At 38.4% G+C, this 25,420-nt stretch overlaps 1 protein-coding gene across 1 annotated transcript in view; it reads right to left on the minus strand.

Moving 5' to 3' along the window:
• LOC134673261 (neurexin 1) overlaps window positions 1–25,420 on the minus strand; it is a 255,780-nt gene that overhangs the window by 222,346 nt on the left and 8,014 nt on the right. The window contains exons 2-3 of the mRNA XM_063531225.1: window positions 2,743–3,083; window positions 1,270–1,403 (exon numbers count right to left, since the gene is read on the minus strand). Of these exons, the coding sequence (XP_063387295.1) occupies window positions 1,270–1,403; window positions 2,743–3,054 (446 nt within the window). The 5' untranslated portion in view covers window positions 3,055–3,083. The remainder of the gene's footprint in view (window positions 1–1,269; window positions 1,404–2,742; window positions 3,084–25,420) is intronic.

A 25,420-nucleotide genomic window follows, 5' to 3' on the forward strand; every position in this document is an offset into this window, starting at 1 on the left:
GAACGAGCAGATATCTCAGTAGTATGGTTGCAATTTGGATTAAAGGAAATTGATATCGCTTGTTAATAGAATTTGGATCCTATTGCTCAGGCAGTAAGGTCGATGTTCGAACGAATGTTACAATTGTCTCAATAATTTCTAATATCGCGATATTGTGTAAAGCTAAGTGGTAACAACATGTTGGATATGTAGAAGTAATTATGTTGGTATAATGTTGCGTTGTATGTTGGCGGTTTACAATTTCATACGTTGGAAGTGGGAAATAACATTCTGAGGGACTACCGCGAACCACGATCGACGTGTTGCCTGCCTGTCACACTTACGTACAAATTTATAAGTGCGATAGAGAGGCAACACGTCGAACGTGGTGGATATGATAGTCGTATTTGTCCATGTGACAGAATGATAAAGACAGTGGCCCCGATTCGGATTTTGAAATAGATATCTTTTAGACATCACCAAGATACGATAACGATATGTTTAAGATCTAACCTGTCAAATTTGACATTTGCGCGATTCTGGAGATGCTCTTGAACGATTTCCACAGGATATGACTTAGAGATCCATTTCATATCTAATAGATATTATCTTACTCTATCTAGCGTAAAAGTGACATCAGTTGCCCGAATTGCGCTGCAAAAGAGAACTAGTTGATATCTAAACTATAACGTATCTAGAATGGATCTAATACGTGTCGTCTCTTGTGAATATCTTAAAGTTCGAATACGGCAGAGTGGTGTTTAAAAGTGACACTTATTTTATATCACGTGGATAAAACCATCCATGATACGCCTGCAGAAGTAATAAAAGATATAAGGGTACTCACGAAGGCGGTATCCCCCCCACGAACACGTCGGAGTTGGTGCCGAACTTGCCGAACGCGAATTCCTTGCCGCGGGAAACGGCGCCGCGCGTCACGCCGTCCACCGACAGTGTTGTGTGCTCGGTACATTACAGGCTATTGTAGTATTTAGTCGTGTTTATCTCTATGATAAGGAGCCGACTATAGCTAAATAAATATAGCTGTTGCAGCCCCTTACGGCATAGGTACCTATAGGCTCTCGTGACTTGTTGCCATTCGAGACGTAATAATCAAATTTTCTAATAATTAACAACAGTTTATCAATATAATCTGAAAGTGTTTTTACCATAAAAACGTTTCTAACTAGCGACTATTTGGTTCGGTAGTCATCCCTAGCGTTGTTTCACCGGCGCATTTGCAGTTAATACAGTATAATCTACAAGTTAAAGTATTAGAGCAGTACTCACGAAGGCGGTATCCCCCCCACGAACACGTCGGAGTTGGTGCCGAACTTGCCGAACGCGAACTCCTTGCCGCGGGACACGGCGCCGCGCGTCACGCCGTCCACCGACAGTGTTGTGTGCTCGTCGCGACGGGCCACCTGTCGAGTACGAAGGCGGTTAGGATTTATTTATTTTATTTAGGATCGCCATGTAATGATGAAAGAATGCGTTCCTAATACGGCACTGTCCTGGGTCCCATCATTACATGGCGACCCTGCCAGTGCCGTATTAGGAACGCATTCTTTCATCATTACAGAACCACAGTGCTTAGAAATATTACATAATATTAATATAATTCGGGTCACGTCTGCGGCATGCAACCGGGCAAGGGCAGCATCCGCTCGGTGTACCTTACATTTCATTAAAGTGTCAAAAGGGAATCTACGTGTTGGCTTTGGCTCCGCGCAAAGGTCCGGAACACCATTGTTCCGTGATGGGAAAGACATAAAATCCTGGTCACGTGTGCGGCATGCATCCGGATAGTGGGCTGTATAGCCACCAAGTGCATGCCGCAAAAGAAGCGCGGACGTGGCAGGCCGAGACGGAGATGGCGGGACTTAGACACCTTCATCAGTAACTGGCCGGAAGCACAACAGCGGAAGTTGTGGAGATCAAGGGGAGAGGCCTTTGCCCAGCAGTGGGACATTATAACGAGCTAAGGAATGGAATGGAATGGTATGGTAATAATTCATTTTAGATTCCATCAACTCTCAATAGTCCCCTGGCGGGTGCTCCCTCTGCGTGCATCCCATGACACGGGCAAGGGCAGTATCCGATCGGTGTATCCCTTACAATCATTTAAGTGTCAAAAGGCTCTACATGTTAACTTCGGCTTCGCGCACGACTCCCAAAGGGTCCGGACCACCATTGTTTCGTGATGGGAAAGACATGCGATAATTTTACGGTATTAAACTAGAATTTGGAATATGAAACTTACTTATCTGATACAATAAAAGGCTGCCTATCAGGTAAGCACAAAAACAAGCTCTTTCGTCGCTTCTAACTCTTGAGCTTGTGGAGCATTCCATGAAATTGTCTACCGTTGTCCCTTACAAACGCGAGCTTTCTGAAGATTTGCAGGTATATGAGTTTCCTTTTCTGCAACATATGGTCAAAAATATGACCAGAAAATTGAATAATCGTCTGCTTTAGACGCTGAAAAAAAAGTGCTAATATACGAAATAAAATGCGTTTGTACGATATAGCCTGTGGAATGCTCCTTGTACACATACTTCACTTACAGGTCTGTAAAGCAGAAGGCGGAAGCTCTTCCTTTCTGCCTGCGCCCGAAAGAAGTAGGTACGTATACAAATATGAGAGTTCTTACCCTATGACGGTCTTCCCAACCAATCTTTATTTTTATATGCCAGTATTCTCCACATTGACCTTAGACTAGACATATTACTACCTACTAGTATTTATGATCTAAATACTCACTTGCAACTTATGCCACTGTCCATTATTCAGATTACTCCCCACCGTGATAATCTGCGCGCCGCCCCCCAAATTGTACCTCAGCCTCACCGCCCCATTCACCAGCTTCAGCTCGAAAAAGTCATAAGTGCCACCATCGTCGGTGTACAAGATTAGACCGTTTGGCTGGTCGGTTTTGAACTCAAGTTCGAGTGTGCCGTTGAGTGCCGCGTTCCACTTGCGGAACTGGGAGTATGGGTTCTGCTTGTCGAGAACGAAGGCGAGGGTTGTGGTGAGGAACGGCAGCTGCCAGAGCAGCCGCGTGGGGCACAGCATGCTAGGTGCGTCTGCGTTTCATTGCGCGTCTGGAACAATAGAATGAATGAATGAAAAATTTTATTTTAGGCAACTAGTGGTCCAGCCTATACATAAATACCTTAACACTGGCATACTATTATAAAATTTTATATGCTGTCAAAAATAGATGATGGTTGTCAATGTGCTTACCACGGTTGCAGTAATTTTGAAAATTATAATATTAAGTATGTGTTTAGTGTTTGTTTTGATGATAATAATTGTATTTGAATTGTGTATGTACTTATGAGTCACAGATACTCGAAATAAATGAATTTTATATTTATTTTTTTAAAAAGACCTCTCGTCACGGTGCTGCCATCTAGTGAAAATCTCGATCGTTACCCAATACGTCATGAAACTAACACTGGGCCACTTGCACCATTCACTAACCCTGGGTTAACCGGTTAAACTAGCCGGCGTATTATGGATGGTTTTATCCATCTTTATCCACATGATACAAAAACTGTCACTTTCTAACACCGTGGGTTAGAAAGTGACGGACACCGTTTTGACACGCTGTCACGTAGACAAGAATGACCATCATATCCGTACTGGAGTTACCGTGGTAACCAGTACAATTTGGGTTGACGGTTTAACCGCTTATCTCGGGGTTAGTGGGATGGTGCAAAAGGCGCCTAGTCGGATACGACGAAGCATAAAAATGCATTTTTATTTATTTAAACATTATTAGACAATATATGAGAGAACAAATGGCGGACATAATGCCAGAAGGCATTCGCTACCAGTCAATCATGGCTAAAACGAAAGATTGAGTCTACAAAAGATTCGAAATGCTCAGAAAATAACTATCGATTTCGTTAAAACGCAAATTGTAATACCCATCAAATAAAGTACCTTTGTACGATTCAGCTCATGAATCCAAATGTTTACGGATCTGATTAAATTGAAATAATTTCTTCAATGAACCATTGTAGAGATATTTCAACGTAAATCCCTTACCCCATTTTTCTCCACTATGTGAGGGATTTAATACAATCTAATGCAATTTATCAATGTAATTACTTATCTCACGAATGTGTACAGTCACCATCAGATATATCGGAGCGGACAAGGTGCTCACAAATATCTGAACATGCCTCTATTGTCAAGGCGTTAGGGTGCGTGTTCACATATTTGTGAACACCTTGGACGCTCCATTATATCTGATGACGACTGTACATAGCCTTGGTAATAACAGAATGAGCGTAGAAAAGAAAGGATCTTCATTGCTTATCCTTTAAACAAAGAACTACGAGCAGAACTATAGTACACTTAATAAACTGGCACACTACAAATCTAGTGCTAAAAGGAGGCAAGTCCACACACGTGTAGTTCTCAGGAAAAAGGAACTTTAGTGCGAACGATAAAGTCCGAAAAGCGGCCATCGTGTAACATGCTGCTATATTTTTTTGCGCCTTATTGCAAAATCTTACAGTCGATTTTTGCAAAATGGAAACGTATTTTCAAAGGAACATATTACGTTGAGAAGTCGGAGAGAAATAACAAACGCCCGAAGATCAAAAGCCTCGGGGGATCTCGACAAGGATTCATAGTGAGATCTCGGAGAAATGAAACATGATAAAAATATCTGGGATTCTGTTTTCGCTCCGCTAGAAATGGATAAAAATTGGATTGGTAAGTGGTAAGGAAAGGTCGCAACACCCACGCTCCGCTTCCTTGGTTTGTTCTCAAAACAACAACAACTCATGGTGCAAAATACTGGTTTGAATGCCGGATATGAAAAATAATTATGCATTACATCTGTAACAACGAAATCGAAGTGCTATGTTATGTTTTTACTCACTTGTGTTTCGTGACTTGTTCGTCACGAACAACTGAAATAATAAAAAGCTGCCAAGTGCGAGTCGAACTCGCCCATGAAGGGTTCCGTAGCAGCAAGTAATATAATACAATTGCGGTTTACGATTTATGACGTATTAAAAAAAACTACTTACTAGATCTCGTTCAAACCAATTTTCGGTGGAAGTTTGCATGGTAATAATGTACATCATATATTTTCTTTGGTTTTATCATTCTCTTATTTTATAAGTTACAGAGGGGGGGACACATTTTACCACATTGGAAGTGTCTCTCGCGCAAACTATTCAGTTTAGAAAAAAATGATATTAGAAACCTCAATATCATTTTTGAAGACCTATCCATAGATATCCCACACGTATGGGTTAGATGAAAAAAATTTTTTGAAAAAAAACCCTAAAATTTATTGTTTATTTTCTATTTTTGTGTGAAAATCTTAATGCAGTTCACAGAATACATCTACTTACCAAGTTTCAACAGTATAGTTCTTATAGTTTCGGGAAAAAGTGGCTGTGACATACGGACGGACAGACAGACCGACAGACATGACGAATCTATAAGGGTTCCGTTTTTTGCCATTTGGCTACGGAACCCTAAAAACCAGTATAAATTCAGAATAAATATAATCGTTTGTGGCTGAATAGACGCCGCAGAATGAAGTTTAGCTCCTTCACTGAGTGGCTTCAGGCCAACTGACTCAAGATCTAAATCAAATAAAGATAATGTTCGTTCTTGTATGTTGTAATATCGCGGTGAGACTTACATCCTTGAGATTTACGTTTGACACTACTATGCCAGTAGGTACAGTCACCTGCAATAATATGTTACACAACCAAGGCCGCAAAAATATCTGACACGATCTTATTTGTAGAGCCATAAGAGCGTGTCACATATTTTTGCGGCCTTCCAAGAGTAACATATTATTGCAGGTGACTGTACGAGCAAGATGCATAGAACGTAAGTTATGCTGACGCTAGCGAATATGTTAGCGTCAAACTATGGCTAGGCTAAACTCACATGTTTATGATTCATTATTTTTACTCAATATTAATTAAACTTCCGGTTCGAGCGCCATCTTGATTATCAAGCGTCGTTATTAATTCCTTTGTTTTTTGCTCATTAATATTGTTTAAAGTGTAATATCGATAGCTTATTATACAATAAACTAATGTGGTAGTGTGCAGTGAATGGAGAATTAATCTTGAAACGCGTTTAACCACCATTTTGGAGTCAACGGCCGGTAGTCCACGTGCTACTTGTAAAGTAAAGGTAAGATCGCTTTACAAGAGCTACTAAAATCACCGTACACCTGTCTTGTACTAACCGTACAATTTTAGTCGTCGTATTTAACTCCTAATACCTTGATACTGGCGAAATTAAAATAGTCCCACTGGACTAAAGCCATAAAGGAATGAATGAATTAGTTAAGCGGAGATCTCTGTATACTGGTTATAAATTAGGAATAGGCGATGGAAAGAGCCTAGATCCTAGTAAAAGCCACTCTGGGAACAAAAGAGGAATCTAGGCCGACAACGTCGTGCTAATGGGTGTGTCTGGAAGAGTCGCTTTCGAAGTTTCGGGTAGTTTACACTATAAGTTCGTTTTTTTTAGCATTAGAAAGAACTTGGAAGAAGGTAAGCGATCTTGTCATGTCTTTTAATTGAAAAACGCTTTTTGAAAACCGGCCAAGTGCGAGTTGGACTCGCGTTCCAAGGGTTCCGTACATTACTACATTTTTAACAATATATTTTGATATATATGTGAAACGCGAGTGAATTGCCTTTAAAAAACTCGTAGGGGTCGGATCAAACACTAAGTAATTGGTCCGACTCACGCTTGACTACATATTTCTAATAGGTTTTCCTGTCAATCGTAGGTAAAGACCTATTTTATGTATTTTTTTCAAAATTTTAGACCCAGTAGATAAAGGGGGGGAATGCTCATTTTTTGCCTATTTTCTTGAATTACTTCGAAACTGTTTATTCTATAATTATAAAAAAAATATGTTTGAGATTCTCACATTAAGCTCTTTCATTTAATATGTAACACGATATAGTTTGAAAAACTTTATTTTTTGATTTTCTCATTTACCCCTCAAAAGTGGCCCCCATGTTTAAAATTCATTTGTTTACGTTACATGTCCGTCTTTGGGTCACAAACTTACATAAGTGTACCAAATTTCAACTTAATTGGCCCAGTAGTTTCGGAGAAAATAGGCTGTGACAGACGGACAGACAGACAGAAGACGCACGAGTGATCCTATAAGGGTTCCGTTTTTTTCCTTTTGAGGTACGGAACCCTAAAAATCAGTAACTATTACTTATGAAAGCAGAAGAATATAAATGATCGTATTAGATTCATAACTGTTACATATTTGCCGTAACTTATTTCTAAAATGTGCAGAAAAAAACGAACTATAAGTTTTGTATCAAGCCTGTTCGTACTTTACATACGTACCTATATACGTATCGTGTACTCGTATTTCATACCTAGGGCAGTAAAGTAAGAAATGTCTCAGATCACAGCCGAGGCAAAGCCGAGGTCGACAAACATTCATATATGTATATCAATTTTGCACTGCATTTCGTTCGTACAGTCACCTGCAATAATATGTTACTCTTCGAAGGCCGCAAAAATATCTGACACGCTCTTATGGCTCTACAAATAAGATCGTGTCAGATATTTTTGCGGCCTTCGTTGTGTAACATATTATTGCAGGTGACTGTACTTACAGAGAATGAATGAATTGAATTGATTAGGTCCCCCAAGCAACATTGCTTACCTTAAATGTTCTTAAATTTGTTCGAAAGTAAACATCATTTCATTTATTCCAAAGATTCCTAAAAAAAAAACAATTATAAAGATTCCTAAAAAACGAAGGGTTCCGTACCATTACGCAGCAAACGGCAAAAAAATCACGTTTGTTATGTGGGAGCCCCACTTAAATAGGTATTTGTTTTATTTTGCTTTTAGTATTTGTTGTTATAGCGGCAACAGAAATACATCGTCTGTGAAAATTTCAACTGCCTAGCTATCACGGTTCATGAGATACAGCCTGGTAACAGACACGCAGATAGACAGACGGACGGACAGCGCAGCGAAGTCTTAGTAATAGGGTCCCGTTTTTACTAAATACGGAACCCTAAAAATGACCACCTTCTTCTTCCTGGCGTTATCCCGGCATTTTGCCACGGCTCATGGGAGCCTGGGGTCCGCTTGACAACTAATCGCATGATTTGACGTAGGCACTAGTTTTTACGAAAGCGACTGCCATCTGACCTTCCAACCCAGAGGGGAAACTAGGCCTTATTGGGATTAGTCCGGTTTCCTCACGATGTTTTCCTTCACCGAAAAGCGACTGGCAAATATCAAATGGTATTTCGTACATAAGTTCCGAAAAACTCATTGGTACGAGCCGAGGTTTGAACCCGCGACCTCCGGATTGAAAGTCGCACGCTCTTACCGCTAGGCCACCAGCGCTTTTTCCGAATTTCGAGTTTTCAGTTATAATATTTCAAATATAAACTTTGTTAAAATAATAAACATAATATTTCTCTGCCATAATCACGTTGAAAACGCCCGGCAAGCTGCAAAGCGGTTAGTAAGCTGCTTTTCTTGGTTAATTAAAATACGAGCCCCACTTCACTTGCCATGTTTCATCGCTGTTGCTTTTATACTCCGTATAATATCAAAACCGGCCAAGTGCGAGTCGGACTCGCGCACGAAGGGTTACGTACCACCTACGCAAAAAACGACAAATAAATCACGTTTGTTGTATGGGAGCCCCACTTAAATATTTATTATATTCTGTTTTTAGTATTTGTTGTTATAGCGGCAATAGAAATACATCATGTGTGAAAGTTTCAACTGTCTAGCTATCACGGTTCATGAGATACAGCCTGGTGAAAGACAGACGGACAGCGGAGTCTTAGTAATAGAGTCCCGTTTCTACCGTTTGGGTACGGAACCCTAAAAATGAGTTTTCGCATCCTTGATTTACACGAAATTGATACCAAAGTTAAGTTTCTAAAAAAGATGTGTTATCATAATTTTGCATCAAAAATTTGATTGGCTCCTCTTCTTAAAACTTAAAACCATCTTTGGGCCCGATTCGGATTTTGAAATAGACATATACTAGACATCCATTAGACATCACCAAGATACGATAACGATATGTTTAAGATCTAACCTGTCAAATTTGACATTAGCGCGATTCTGGAGATACTCTTGAACGATTTCCACAGGATATGACTTAGAGATCTAATTCACATCTAATAGATATCTTACTCTATCTAACGTAAAAGTGACACGGTTGCCCGAATTGCGCTGCAAAAGAGAACTAGTTGATATCTAAACTATAACGTATCTAGAATGGATCTAGTACGTTTCGTTTCATGTGAATATTTTGAAGTTCGAATACGGCAGTTTAAGTCAAAAGGACCAACTATGCAAAAGGAAATTCGCACTTTGTCGTGAACAGCCCACTTACCCCCTTATTCATAAACGTCTACTAAAGTTGACAAGCCGATAATATAATCGTTTATCCCTTTCCGACGTATTGGTATGATAGAAAAGGACAAACTATTATTATCGGCTTATCAACTTTAGCAGACGTTTATGAGTAAGAGGGTTAGACTTTAAATAACACTTACCTACATTTGTTTATTTGGTTTGCTATTTTTACGTTACAGGGACATACGTTTAAATCCATCAGATTTTTTATAAAATCTATTTTTTCTTGCCATTAAGATCTTTTTTTTTTCATTCTTAGGTACCTAGGTATTTAATTTTATAGATATTTTTTATTTATCTGTATGAATTCTACGTATATACAAACGCTCACAATTATAAAACCTATCTATTACTAATCGCAGAACAATCCATTACTCAATTCTACCATAAATACAGCAAAAAATATTCCAGCGTATAAATAAAAATAGATAACAAAAGCCGGCCCAAACAAATGAAAGAGATTTTTAATTCCTACCGTTACAACCGCTGACATTCCAAAACCAACCACGTCAGCGATCGGCAACCTTTTCCGTCTTCATTAAAACGTTTTTCAACGTTATATTTAGCTGCCCCACGCGTCCTGTTTTGGCCGGGATAATCCTGTCGGAAAACTTTTTGTCCCACCCACACTCTGTACCTTTTTTATGAAGTTTCGCGTTGCTTTAAGAATAGACTATGCTAAAATTAAATTTTGCATCGATTTAAAGAAAAGGCCCGTAACCATTGACATAGATATCTAGGGACTGGCCTTACGGACAATAATAATGAGGCATGACAGGGGCCAGTACAGCGGTGTGACACAGATACAACGCGATTGGTTGATGAGTTCGCATCACGCGCGCGATTGGTTGACGAGTTCGCATCACGCGCGCTATTGGTCGCACGATTGATTGGCTGGAATTCCTGAGTCACACCGCTAAACTAGTACCATTTTTAGTGCCCGTAAGGCCAGTCCATACCTATATACGTTAATGCCCGTAACGTAATACTTTAACGAGGAGGTAATTTAAGCGTCTACTTGATAAGGAACTATATTTAACTGACCACTTTTTACAATAAACAGTGCCGTTATTTGTAAATTAATGTTTTCATAGTAATTGATCGGCAACCTGCGACCTGTCAAAAAAGGGTATCTAGCAAAAATCTGAGATTGGTACACAATTACACATTGCCCATACTATACATTTTTGTGCATGTTTGTATATTTAACGTTTTTGTGAAATGAAGTGTATTTTGCTTTTCTTTCGTGTATTATCTTATTCTTTTTTGGTAGTTATGGCAATAAAACATTTTTTATTTTTACTTAATTCTAGCTTTACTTTTTAATTTATTTTGCCCTTACCTAACTGTCGCGTTAAAATTTATAACGTCATCTCCTGCCTCCGCATCACCTTCAAAATAATAAAAAAATGACGTAAAAAGCTTTATTTCCTGCCTAAATATTTAATTATACAGTAATTGTACGTCCATAAGTAAACACAATAAAAATATATGTACTTACTAATGATAAGATAAATATTTTGGTTGATCAGAAATGGGCCTTGAATTATTGTGGTCACAATATTTCCCTGGGTACGGTAGTCACGCCCCCAGCGGTCCGGAAACTTGGCACCGTTCCGGTTTTTGCCGGTTCAAACTAGTTTTTGCGATTCGAAGTGTACTCTTCAGAACTTGAAAAACAGTCTTTCGCTTAATTTGGAGTAAGTAATTTAAACTTTACGTGTTTTGTTTTGGTATTAAAATAGGAGTTAAAATCGTAAATGTTGTTTAACCTTTTTAGCGAGGTCATAATCCCAAGAAGTGTCTTAGGTTTCCTCACGATGTTTAGCTAACTCGATTGGTAAATATTAATTGATATTTCCTACCTGAAGTGGCAGATTTAACACGATACATTTTTTTTTATTATATGTACCTACTTTTATTGTTGTTGCAATTTCTCAACTCTCAATTTCAAGTTCAATTTAATGATAAAAGTAATTGTACCAAGAATTAATCTTTTAGCACACACATTAATATTAGTAAAAACGTTTCAAAAAAGTAATGCATTTAAACATCATATTTTATTAAAGTCGCCGCTAAAAAAACGTTTCTTTAGAAATATTTATTCTTGAGCCAGTTCAAAGAAAATGCTAACGAAAAGAAATGCTGCTTACAGAATATCTCCTGAGGCCGTATATTTTACGCTTATTATTTATATCGTTACACTTTAGCAAATAAACCTTAGGGTGGAATCACATCTATCAGCATTGAGCCGCATTTTATAGGATGCTGATATGCAATAATGTGTCAACCCACATCCATTTTCATTGAATATGTGGGATGACACATTTTTGCAAAACAGATATATGAGTATATGAGCAATCGCTCGTTAGCATGAAGATGAGTACGCTATTTAGTAAAATAAGAAAATATAAACATTTTCTATAAATTGTTTATTTTAATCCCTAGTCTAAGTTTATATAAGTTTAGTAATTGGATAATTTACAATATTGTTTCGAGCGAAGTACTCATCCACTTTTCTATCATTAAAAGTTTTAACTCTCTTGAAGCGTGGCGCAGAAATTGTTCCATATTACAGCTTTAGGTACATCATGAAACTTGTACCATCGCCCACACTGTTAACTGTGCATCGATGGACCTTATTACATAAGGCATAAGGTCCACCGATGGACAGTTAAGAAATAATGTTGCTGGTTGTAAATAAAGCAGAACTTACGTTTTCTGGGTCACCCTGAAGCGTTACACGAGTGTCGATCCTAAAAGGACCGAAATTGTCAAGTGACAATTTTGAAGTAAGGGCACGCGATTCCCGTTCCAGTTTTATAATTATAATGTCACGCGTCTAAAACCTGATTCGAGTCCTAAAGACTCAAAAGACTCGAGTCTTTTCCAACACTCCATAGATTCGAGTCTTTCACAGCACTCCAAAGACTCGCTTCCCAGCACTAGAAACAGCTGTAGACACTTACCCGGCAATAAAGAACAGACGCACTCCGCGTGTAATGATATAACGAATGGCGCCGAAAAACTGGACGAGATCGCTCTTCAGATGTAAGACCTGTTGTTTACCCGGTTGTTGATATAAGTACGTTTTTACCCATCACGGATAGAAAGAGCGGACTTAATGATAAACGATATATAAAAAACCGGGCAAGTGCGAGTCGGACTCGCGCACGAAGGGTTCCGTACCATAATGCAAAAAAACAATAACAAAAAAAAGCAAAAAAAAACGGTCACCCATCCAATTACTGACCACTCCCGACGTTGCTTAACTTTGGTCAAAAATCACGTTTGTTGTATGGGAGCCCCATTTAAATCTTTATTTTATTCTGTTTTTAGTATTTGTTGTTATAGCGGCAACAGAAATAGGTACATCATCTGTGAAAATTTCAACTGTCTAGCTATCACGGTTCGTGAGATATAGCCTGGTGACAGACGGACGGACGGACGGACGGACGGACAGCGAAGTCTTAGTAATAGGGTCCCGTTTTACCCTTTGGGTACGGAACCCTAAAAACGGTGCAAGGAGGAAAGTAAAAGAATTTTAATGAGGAATTATTGGAAACAACTGAAAAACATAATAAGCTACACATATATATGTATATGTTATAATAACTATACATGTATATATGTTATATACAATACACGAATAAAAATACTATGGTATATTTTATTAATATAGTTGCACCAAACAAACTCTGCAGCGGATTTGATAGCCCACGCAGTGTAAGTGTTATGTATACCTACGTCATAATTTCATAGAAGTTTGACGTTTAAAATTACACTTGTACTGCGTGGGCTATCAAAATCGCTGCAGACTTTTTACGGTCTTACTATATACTAATGCATATTTCATACATACTTAATTAATAATATATAACGATGATGATTTATTATAGAATGAAGTGTCCCCAGTCTCCCCTACATAAATAAATAAATATTACAGGACATTCTTACACAAATTGACTAATAAGCCCCACAGTAGTAAGCTCAAGAAGGCTTGTGTTGTGGGTACATAGAAAACACCCATGACTCAGATACAAATATCTCTGCTCATCACACAAACAAATGCCCTTACCTGGATTCGAACCCAGGACCATCGGCTTCATAGGCCAGACTAGACCAGACCAGTCATCAAATACATACATACATTCATAAATAAATTCTAAAACCTAAAAATTCTACTCGGAAGATCCTGATATAACATATCTATATCTAAATATACATAACTATGCTCAGACTAGCCAAGCGTGCATTGGCCCGTACCTATTAATTCCTCCCGATCGCTTCCACAAAGGTCCATACATTTATTTTCATACAAAAGGGCATATGCCCAGTTACAACTTATAGAGTTACGTCATTGTTTTATAAAAGGTATTAAGGTTATTAATAAAATTATTCCGACATTAAAGGTTGACGAGCCCTGCCGTATTTATTAATGGTCGGCACATTTTAAGAACCACAAAATATGTCGGTAATGTCATTATTCGGTCACTATTGGGATAATATAATCTTTTCATAAATCATAAATCATATATTTATTTGTAAACATAGGTTTTTACAGATATAATTGTACACTTAAACAGAGTATCTCTATGTTTAGCCATTGGGCATACAAATATTTTTCAGATGGTGCATGCATATATTTACAAACTTAATCTATAAAAATAAAAATATAATTTAGTAATTTACATTCCTACATATACCTATATAATTAATATTCTGTATCAGACAAATATTCTCCGATCGAGTAGTATGCTTTCCTAACTAAAAATTTAAACAGACTCTTTTTAAACATATTTATGTCATCTAATTTAGTGATATCATCTGGCAGTATCATTTTATTGACGTTTCTTATTGTAATTTATTATTTCTTTAATTTTTGGTTGGTCCCATACTAAAAGCTGCTCAGTATGACCATATTCAGCCCGTAAATATTTGCAGGTGACTAAATAAACACCCTGTATATTTACATATGTAATCGCGAGCAAAACTAAATCCAGCATTATTTTCATGAAAAATTCGACCGACAAAACCAGAGCACTGGGAGAAAATAAAACTTTTCTTACATTTAGGTAAGAAATGTGGAACTGTAGCGGAAGTGCAGCCATTTTGCCGGAACGGAAGTTATTACGGCTATGTGTTGAACGCGACAAAATGAATTCTTGTATTGGTTTTCCGCATTTGCGGGTTTAAAATTTAAATTGTATTTAAAGCTTGAAAAATTACGTGATTAAATAAGTAGTTTTATTTTACGGTCAGTTTTCTTTGATAAAATAAGTGATAATTTCATTTATCCCTAGTTGTGTTATTATTTTTCATATCCGCCCAGTTTTCTCATTGCAAAATGTAAATCTCGGAGCAACAAAGGAGTGGCTTCAATCATTTAAATTCCAAGTACACAATACTCTCGCAAATAATAGAAAAGGAGGGCCTACCGCGAACCACTTTCCACGTGTTGCCAGTGGGGAGACACTCCTGACTTCGGTCGAACTCGGCTCCGCTCGGCTCAGCATTGCTCCGAGCAATTATTACGGTTGGCACCACTTGACTTCCTTGTGCGTGCACGACCACAGATAAGATAATCAGTTGAATTTTGACAACCCTAAATAGCCGAAAGGGATACTGCCATATATTAGAGAGGGATAGCATGATTCGACCCTGAATCGCTGTCAAACTTCGGGTTTGTAGGAAGTGTCCTTTCTGTACGGTACGTAGTGATTATATGCTCTTTGGTAGTACTATTATTTCTTCTGTGGTGTTGCCTCGCCCAAGTGGTAAAATTGTGTACTGTTATCTTATGTTACAAAATACAACTTTTATTTTTTCCAATTGAAACTAAATGATAAAAGTGACACCAACGAACTTCTAGTGTTAAAACTTCAAAATAGTATCCGAATTGACTAAAAATGCAACACGTGTTTTGACATCTGTCAGGTCAGCAAAATTTTATAACCTTAAAATGAATTGCAATTTAGTCATGGTATAATAATATACTCCGCCTGGTACTCTTCCCGTCTTTGTAGGTCACCTGACTGACACAAGCCTACGTCATCATGCGACAGCGCTATATGATAATATGCGATAGCGCTATATATAGCGGCCATGTTATTGTGACGTAGGTTTGTGTCACTCTGGGAAGAGAAGACCATGTTTTATTAGACTATGATATTTAGTATATCAAAGTGAAACGCGGCACTCAATTTCAAAGCTTATTGATAAATTATACATTTATTTAGAAAGGTATGGACACCATTCAGTTTAATTTAAATTTTGATTCAGTTTTTTCTGTTAACATGGCTGTTCTCAGTTCCCATTTTAGACAAGCTGGAGCTTTTCATCTCATTTATTTTTTACACCCTTCTAAAACAGCCGTGTTACAAATGGCGCCCAACGTGGGGCGTCGCACTTGTAAATTCGTACGTAAGTGTGACAGGGAGACAACATGTCGAACGTGATTCGCGGTAGGCCCTCTCACTTGCGGCCCGCGAGCCTCCCTGGCTATTTTGTATGTAATATTGACAAATGACAATGTCTGATAAAGTCATAAAAATATTAACAAAGTGCGGCCCGCGTCCACTTCGTTAACTGCTATGTGGCCCTTGGCTGCTAAAAGGTTGCCGACCGCTGCCCTAAACAATGAGTAAATATTTCACCCTTAAGGTGCAGTAGATTCAGCCAGCAGAGTTATTGGCAAGTCGTAGAGCTATTTTTATATCACAATACGTTTGCGAAAAATGTAATTAGCCATTGAGGCCTCCCTATAGTAACTTCTTTGATTCGAAACCTGAGTTCTTGACTTATGCTCGATAGAAAAAAAGTTACTGTCAAATTCATGTCATCCGTTCCACACCAATTTTGGTGGCTAGCCATAAGCCGCGCGTGGCGCTGTTTTGCGGTTGGCGCTGTTGGCTCTTCTGTACCTAGTACTATTATAGTTCTGTGCCTAACTTTTCTCCGAGGTGTTCCTTAGGCTGCATCCTCAGATCAACATTTATTTATTACATATAAACGTTATACAGCATAACATTTATAAACTAAAGCACTGTACAATTCAAAATATCTCTTAAAGGAAAGGATAGATTAACGCTCATTATTTTGTGGATTTTAAGAATAAAATATACAAATGTTCAGCGTTGATCAAAGTGAAATATTAATTCGAAATTAAAGGCTCTTTTTCATGTTATGCCTCGTCTTTGGAATTTCTTTGCGATCTTAAAGGTTTGGCCAAACGTTATATTTCTAACTTCAAAGGCAGATAAGGAAGGAAAATGGTTAAGTAAAAGTATGACTAGAACAGGAAGTCCCCTCCCCTTTTCTCCAACTACAAAACTGATCAAAAAGGCAAGAAAATATCTTGTTTTGACAAAAAATGTTGGGCACATCTGATTTTAAACACATATACAATATATACATACATATATACAATGTGTACAGATGTAGTACATAATTGTTTTCTATCGTATTATCTCGGAAATGTTCGTATTTGTTATGCTACTCCAGTCAATCTCAGTAGTTTTTGCACTGAGACTGATTGAAATAGACACGTTCGTACGTTTCCGTGAAAACACGATGGAAAACAATTATGCACTACATCTGTAACTAAAGTAACTGACAGATTTTAACAACGTATTTCCATAACGTTTAGTGCTATATAATAAACTGGAATTCAAATAAAAGCACCCAAAGAAACCCTTCTTAAATAGATTTGTTTATTTATTGGGAAGATAACACAGAAAACATACAAGCGATGAACAAAAAACGTAAAATAGCATAAGGTACTGGTCCCACCGCGAGCTAGTAAGCTATGAGCTATCGGCTATAAACACGAACAAAAGATAAGCACTCCCGTGTAAATAAAAGAGACACGGCGATATTTATAGCTCACCGCTGGGCGAGTAACTATAAATATCGCCGTGTCTTTCCTTGTCAAATGTCCTTAAATACGAATGCTTCCATATACGTATCTCATAGAGAGCAAATGGGTGCACATAATATTTAATTTGTACCTAGATCACGTCATAATTAACATCTTTCATCCTCGAATATAACCTGGGAACACCAAAACATTTTCAAAACGCCCCAATGATACATTTACACGATAACCTACTGCCGTATACGAACTTAAGATATTCACAAGAGACGACACGTACTAGATTTACCTATTCTAGATACGTTATAGTTTAGATATTAATTAGTTCTCTTTTGCAGCGGAATTCGGGCAACCAATGTCACTTTTACGTTAGATAGAGTAAGATATCTATTAGATATGAATTAGATCTCTAAGGCCCACTTGCACCATTCCACTAACACGGGGTTAACCGGTTAAACGTGGAGTTATCATAGTTACCAGTACAATTTGACATTGGGTTAACGGTTTAACCGCTTAACCCTGGGTTAGTGAGACGGTGCAAGTGGGCCTTAGTCATATCCTGTGGAAATCGTTCATGAGCATCTCCAGAATCGCGCAAATGTCAAACTTTACAGATTAGATCTTAAACATATTGGTGATGGTGATGTCTAAAAGATGTCTAATAGATGTCTATTTCATAATCCGAATCGGGTCCTAAAACATTTTCAAAACGTCCCAATGATACATTTACACAATAACTAACATATTTCATGCCCCAGCCTATCTACAGGCACAGATGACCTATTGTTTACAGTGATTTATCTGTAGGCTGTGTCCGCGATTAATCAACATTAAACCGTAACAGTGAGCAGTAAGGTGTAATTTAGGTTAATGGGACCTCCCATCTAGATGAGAGGCTGAATTTAACCCTCGGTAGTACATATAAATATCAGGGTAGTACTGTCTGCATCAATAGTAGGTGTTGATTTAGTGTGGACATGAAAAAGATACATTTAATTAACATACATACCTCAGGCACAGAATAAATAATAGTACTATTAGGTACAGAAGACTCACTCTCTAATAAAACGCGTCTGTCACGATCAGCACAGATATGGCCGCTAGGTGGCGACAGCGCCACGCGCGGCTTATGCGGCAAACCCCAAAATTGGGGTCGAACGGATGTACTTTTAGCTACCTGTAGCAAAGCGACGAAATCGCGGAGTGAGCCACGCCTGCCTCAGGGCTGTTCAAGTTAGTCCTAATCCGATTGTGCTATCCGTGTTCATCACACAAATAAATGCCCTTACCAGCTTCAAAAGCAGGGTCACTCACTAGTCTCACTACCATTCTAGGAATCCTCTAGACCGAGTTTAGAGCAATTATTTCATGCAACCGATAATGCCAAAAATGCGGGGGTGCGCGGGACGAGGTGAGCAAAGTCCCGTGCCGTGAGTGGTCCGTTCAAAAACACGGACGTCACACAAAGACACTTTCGACTCGAACATGGAGTAAAATTATCGTAAGCATGGCATGGCATGGCAGAGACGGTAGCGCGACTATGCTCAGTCTGGAGGATGTTTTGTCTGTGCTCACTCACTACCCGCTAGGCCAGACAGGTCGTCATATATAGACACAGGTATTATAATACACTTCCCCGCTATTTTATTCCCGCACAGAAAGGATATTTCCTACAAAACCGAAGTTTGACAGCGATGCAGGGTGAAATCATGCTATCCCTTTCTAATGTATGGCACTACCCTTTCGGCTATTTAGGGTTGTCAAAATTCAAGTGATTATCTTATCTGTGGTCGTGCTCGCAAAAGGACGTCAAGTGGTGCCAATCCTAATAATTGCTAGGAGCAATGCTGAGCCGAACGGAGCCGAGCTTGCCCGAAGTCAGGAGTGTCTCCCCACTGCTTACATAATAATATGACAACTACATAGAAGCCCAATGTTCTCCTAATTTGTTTAAGGATGTTTAATTTGAGCCCCCGAGGCTCATAACTCCGGCTCCGAAATAAACATCACGAAATATGAATGCTCGCTAATCTCGGTACGAATGTCTTATTTCAAAGTGAGGTTAGCCTTTAATTCTTACTTTAGGCAAAGGCACAGAATAACTAGTAGTACTACCGTACAGAAAATTCACTCGTTCACAAAACTCACATTTAGATATAAAATTATACCTATACTCGCCGCCTGCAAGCAAAATTGAAACTTATATACCTACGTAACCGCGCACGAACCGTGAATCTTCCTTGCGCGCCGCAGTTTTATGACCGAGCTGTGAGTGCCGGCACAGGGTTGAAACTTGACAAGTTTTTGTACCTATACCTACCGATTTTTTATTTTTAAGATTAATATGTAGGAATTACAAACGTTGATTCTGTAAACATAATTTTTTTTATCCGGAGATAGTATGTCTGATTCTTACGGAAGATTTAGGTAGGTATGCCACAGCCGTATTCCTTTGAAAATATGTCGGTCAGTTCCTAATATTGTTTCTGGGCGACCAATAATCATTTTAAATTGGTCTAAACCGCATTAGTTTTATGCAAACAAAACGAATTAGGTATCGAATTTGATTACTTAGTATTTACGTTATGTTTTAAAGTTTAAAATTCACCTTTCAATATCGTCCGGAATTTAATAAAATGTTATTTCTGCTTCCTTGTTCTTCAGACATCCGTAAACAGAACAATATCTTTTATACGGATTAGATCGAGATATAGGTTTCGAAGCCATTGTGTATTTTCAATTTTGCGCGAGCGCCACGTGACACGACTATCGTGCGAGCCGAGCCGAGCGGCCGAATGCCGGATAGTAAATTAGTAATTTTGCTTGATTTCGGAGTCAACAAATTGGATTTCAGAAGCGGTCATAATCGTATTCCAGTCACTTGCACGATTCCGATCTGTCATTGTCAAAAGTGACGTTAAACAACAAAAAACGTCACTTTTGACACTGACAGATCGATATCGTACCGCTGTGCCGCTAGTCTCACAGTAAGCTCAAAAGATGGCATCTCCAAACGTCACCGATAATCTATTGAATTTTTTGCTCCTACTTAGCTTAAAATCACAAGGTCTGTAGAAGCCTTAAGGCTTGTGTTGCGGGTGGGGATGAAAATATACCTATGTAGCATATACGCTACGCAAAAGTTTAGCTTTGAAGACACTATTTAGACAGCAAACCGACAGATGAGGGTCGAGTCGCGAAAGAGGTCAACAACAGCGAGTCGGTCGCGCAAGCGCTCAGCGTACGGACGGGTTGATGCGTTTTTAAGAGGTTATACGTACTACTACTAGTATCCATACTTAATAAATTACTTAGTGGCGGTAAATATCCTTAAAATGGTGAACTGTAAAAAGTGCAAACTGTATGTGTCCATTAAAAAGGACGGTGATCTCTTACGGTGTGAAGGACGGTGTGAGGGTGTATACCACAGAAAATGTGTACAAAACCCGAGCCAGTTTTTAAAAAACAGAATATGTGATACATGCGCCAGAGGAGACAGCAGTCCAAAACCTGAGCCCCCCAAAATTGAAATTGATGTGAATAAGGCGACGGTGGAAACAGTCCTCAGCCAGGTGAATAAAAAACTTGAAATAATATTCACCCTACAAAATCAGCTGACGGAATTGCAAGAAACAGTCGATTTCTACTCGGACCAATACCAACAGATGTCTGAATTTAAGGAAAGTGCTCAGAAAAGGATCGCAGCCTTGGAAAGCAAAAATACATACCTACATAAAGTAAATGAAACCTTAGAAGAAAGAATAGCGCAACTAGAAGTTAAGGAAGTTGAGAAGGAGATTGAGATAATAGGCCTATGTCAAGTTGAAAATGAGGACATCAAAAAAACCGTAGTAAAAATAGCAGAAAAACTGAATCTAGACACAAAGGAAATCGAAAGCGCGCGGAGGGTAGGCCGGGAAAGAACGGAGGACGGCGGGCGCCCGCGAGTGCGCCCCGTCGTGGTCAGGCTTGCATCCAAACAAGCGAGAAACAAGTGGCTTATGCAAAGGAAAACTAGGCGAACGAATAAGGACTTATTATCCATTGATAATGAGCAAAACGTTTACATTAATGAAAACCTTACGCCCCAAATGCGTCAACTTCGTTGGAATGCTAAAACCACTCTAAAAGGATTATATAAACATATATGGGTGCAAGATCACCGGCTACTAGCCAAAAGGGATGATGATGCGAAAATACAGCGCATAAAGAATGACGCGGAGATAGGCAGACTATTATCAGCCGCGCAGCGCGCGGAGTCATAAGTAAGATAGCCACATAATAGCGGGCGAAAACACACTACACGGTTTTGTAATAAGTACCTAAAATTCAACGATATATTAGATACTATCAGTGAATGTACGACGAGTTATAAAAAGTTTGATGATATAAATAACTGGAGCACATATATAAATAGCACGAAAAAAGATTTACAAATAATACATGTAAATATCAGGAGTATGAGAAAAAACTTTGAACAATTGCAATGCCTATTGAAAAACTGTAAGGACGTAATAGACATAATTATAGTAAGCGAAGTTAACATTAAAAAAGAAGAAATATGTATGTACAATATGGAAGGATATAATATGCAGTCGCGTACACGGGAAAGCAGAAGAGGAGGAGGGTTATTAATATACACCAAGAGCGAGTTGAAAATAAAAGAAGTCAACAAACATGGACAGGCATCGGAAATTCTACATATAGTAATTACTAACCCGACGAGGCCAATCCACATTTTTGCCATATATCGTCCGCCGAGTAATAGTAAACACAGTTTTATACAAGAGTTAAGTGAGATTCTGAATAAAATTCCACTCCCCGAGAGCGTAGTAATTATAGGAGATATCAACATAAACTTGATGATAAGCAATACTATCACGGAGATCTATAAAAACACCTTGTGTGATCGCGGCCTCGAGAGCGTTATCAATGAGTGCACACGCGAGGAGATACTGGACGGGCAGCTCGTGACGTCGTGCCTCGACCATGTGTGGGTGCGCGCGGGCGCAGGCTCGGGAATGCGCGCTGCAGCCGCACACATGCTCACGTGTAAGATTGCGGACCACTATCTAGTAGGAGTCAGCTTAACTACGGCGGGCGTCGACCCGCGCGCCAATTGTCAACAAAAAAGGGAAGTGCAAGTTATTAATAATAAATTAGTAAAAAATGAATTAGAAAAAATAGACTGGTCGGAAATATATCACATTGACTGTCCTAATGCTATGTACGCAAGGCTACTTTCCATCTTCAGCAACATATACATTAAATCAAAAACCACGAAAACGTTTAAAACCAGTAGAGTGTCGCAACCGTGGATAAACACTAATTTGATTAATATGTTATCGCGTAGAGATGAGTTGTTTAGAAGATGGAAAGCTAGTCCTAAAAATGTGATTTACAGGTTAGATTATACTAGATTTAGAAATGTTACAAATAAATGTATATATTGGGCGAAACAAAACTACAAACAAAAAGAGATAAAAAACTGTGAAAGTGACTTAAGAAAGCTGTGGGCAACAATTAATGGTTGGCTTGGAAATGTCAAAGCAAGTCTGGACGATGTAATAATTAAATATTTGGGAAAAAGCACGTCGATAGAGGCGATATGCACAAACTTCGCCAAAACATTTACAATGGAAATTCAAAATTTAAAACATAAATGTAATGTAAAGTTCCTAAATCGAGATGACTATGTAAAATATAGTAATGTATCCTTTCGTTATCAAAAAGTCTCACACGCGGATATAGAAAAAATAATAGATAAATTAAGTATTAGAAAATCCCCAGGAATGGACGGAATTAGATGTCAGGACATAAAGCTTGTCAAAACAAGCATAAGTCCGATTTTGGCCAAGTTTGTGAATAGCTGCGCGGCGACTGGTGTCTATCCGGATATGTTAAAAAAAGCGATAATTAGACCTATTTACAAACAAGGAAACCATTTAGATTATAGTAATTATAGACCAGTAGCTATACTATCAGTAGTGAATAAAATAGTTGAAAAAGTTATTACAACGCAAATTAATAATTATTTAGAAAAACATAACTTAATATCGGATGGTCAGCATGGGTTCAGGCGTAGGCGCAGCACCTCAACCGCTTTGGCCCAATTCACGGATGAGGTAAATGAGCATTTGAATAATAAAAAATACGTAGTAACTTTATACATAGATTTCAAAAAAGCATTTGACACTTTGGGCCACGAACAGCTCATCCTCGCTATGCAAGAATGTGGTGTCCGTGGCCCAGTGATAGAGTGGATTAGAAACTACTTAAGTAACAGAACAATAACCACGTTGATCAATGGGCTGAGCGGCGAGGAGGCTAGCGTAGTATACGGGGTGCCAACCGGATCGGTGTTCGGGCCGTTAGGGTACATAATGCACGTAAACAGCATGATTAACGTCGTCCAGGCCTGCTCAACTTATATGTATGCCGATGATACATGTCTATTGTATGCTGATAGGGATATTCAAACTGTGGTTAAAAACATACAGACAGATTTTACAAGCATAATAAAATGGTCGCACGACAATGGTATAATCCTTAATATAGAAAAGACCAAATGTATGATAATTAAGTCACCATACTTACAGGAACCATGTGAAAATGTTTGTATATTGGGGCATACATATGACTGTCTACATAATAATAAAAACCAGGAAGACTGTAACTGTAGTAGTATACAAGTCGTAGATAGATATAAATATTTAGGCTTAACTATAGACACTAAATTTAATTGGGGTATCCATATAGAAATAGTATGTAATAAACTCCGCTCAATTCTGGCAAAATTAATTAGCTTAAAAAACATAGTAAGTAGAAAATTAATGCACATCCTGTATAACTCGCTAGCCGAGTCGGTAATTAGTTATGGGTTAATTGCATATGGACGTACGTTTAAGAGTTACCTTGATAAAATTTGTAATCTCCAGATAAGAATAGTAAAAAGTGTATTAGTAGATAAAAAAACTAAAAACGAATGCAATAATAATTACAAGCGATTGTATAAGATACTAAAAATCTTACCAGTGCATGAGAAGGTTAGGCATTTAGTTTGTATGGATGATTATGGTCAAGACAAATTCAAAACGCATAGACTACCGTTACGTAATCTCAGAGCAAGCACGCAACAAACATACGTAGAACATAAAGCGAATAATTACTATGGCCAAAGAACGCGCAAACATATGGTTCCTAAAATACTTAACCAATTAAGTCCAACAGTAGATCAGTGTAGCAGTAAGCAAATATTTAAGAAAAGGCTGCAAGCAAAACTTTTAGATTTGTATGATAATAGTAGTTAGTAGTAATAGTATATTGTTTGTATGGCATAACTCTAGTTAAGTAATGTATTAGGTATAAGTATGTAAGTTAAGTGGGTAGAACACAAAAGGATTGAGAGCGCTTTATCCGCCAACAAACTGTCCTCAGTTTGGCGGAATATAAATATGTAAATACCCTGTAAGTTTTTTTGCGATAAATAAATTAAATTAATTAAAATTAACTTTGCTTTAATGAGGGCCAGTGCACACACTCGCACATCCCGGGACACATTCGACCTGTTTTTAGGTTAGCTCGTCACATTGAACTCGTAAAACTCTCGTCGTTCAACTTTATGAAGTCCGTCTCCAGTAAATCTGCAGCTAACAAAAATTCCTTTTTATGGAAAGAATCGGATAATGCCATGCAGACAATCAAATCGACAGGTGCTTTCCCCCATTCAATATAAAAACGCGTAAATATTTTGATCACGTATCAAAATACTGTTTTCATTTATCGTCAACAACCTAACCTCTCATAATTCCCAAACGAAAAAAAAAGTATAACACCATAGACACGTCCCTCGCCTCACGTACCACAGAACAAACTTATGAATGCGCGTGGCTAAATCAAGTATTAAATTGGCTGTTAAGGAAAAAGGAATAAACAATATACAGTGGCGCCGCGCATAACCGCATGGATAACTTGGCGCCGCCATATTCTTATATTTGGCGGGATTCTAGAATAATGGCGTGCGTGGCGGCGGCATATTTCACACAGTGGTTAATCTCATAAGTTTTTCCGGAAGAACGGACAAATAATGGAACCGATTTAGCTTGTTACGAGCTCTGTTGCATTCTTTTTCGTGTTAATAAG

This window comes from Cydia fagiglandana, chromosome 18, assembly GCF_963556715.1.
Source record: "Cydia fagiglandana chromosome 18, ilCydFagi1.1, whole genome shotgun sequence".
Classification (NCBI taxonomy): domain Eukaryota; kingdom Metazoa; phylum Arthropoda; class Insecta; order Lepidoptera; family Tortricidae; genus Cydia; species Cydia fagiglandana.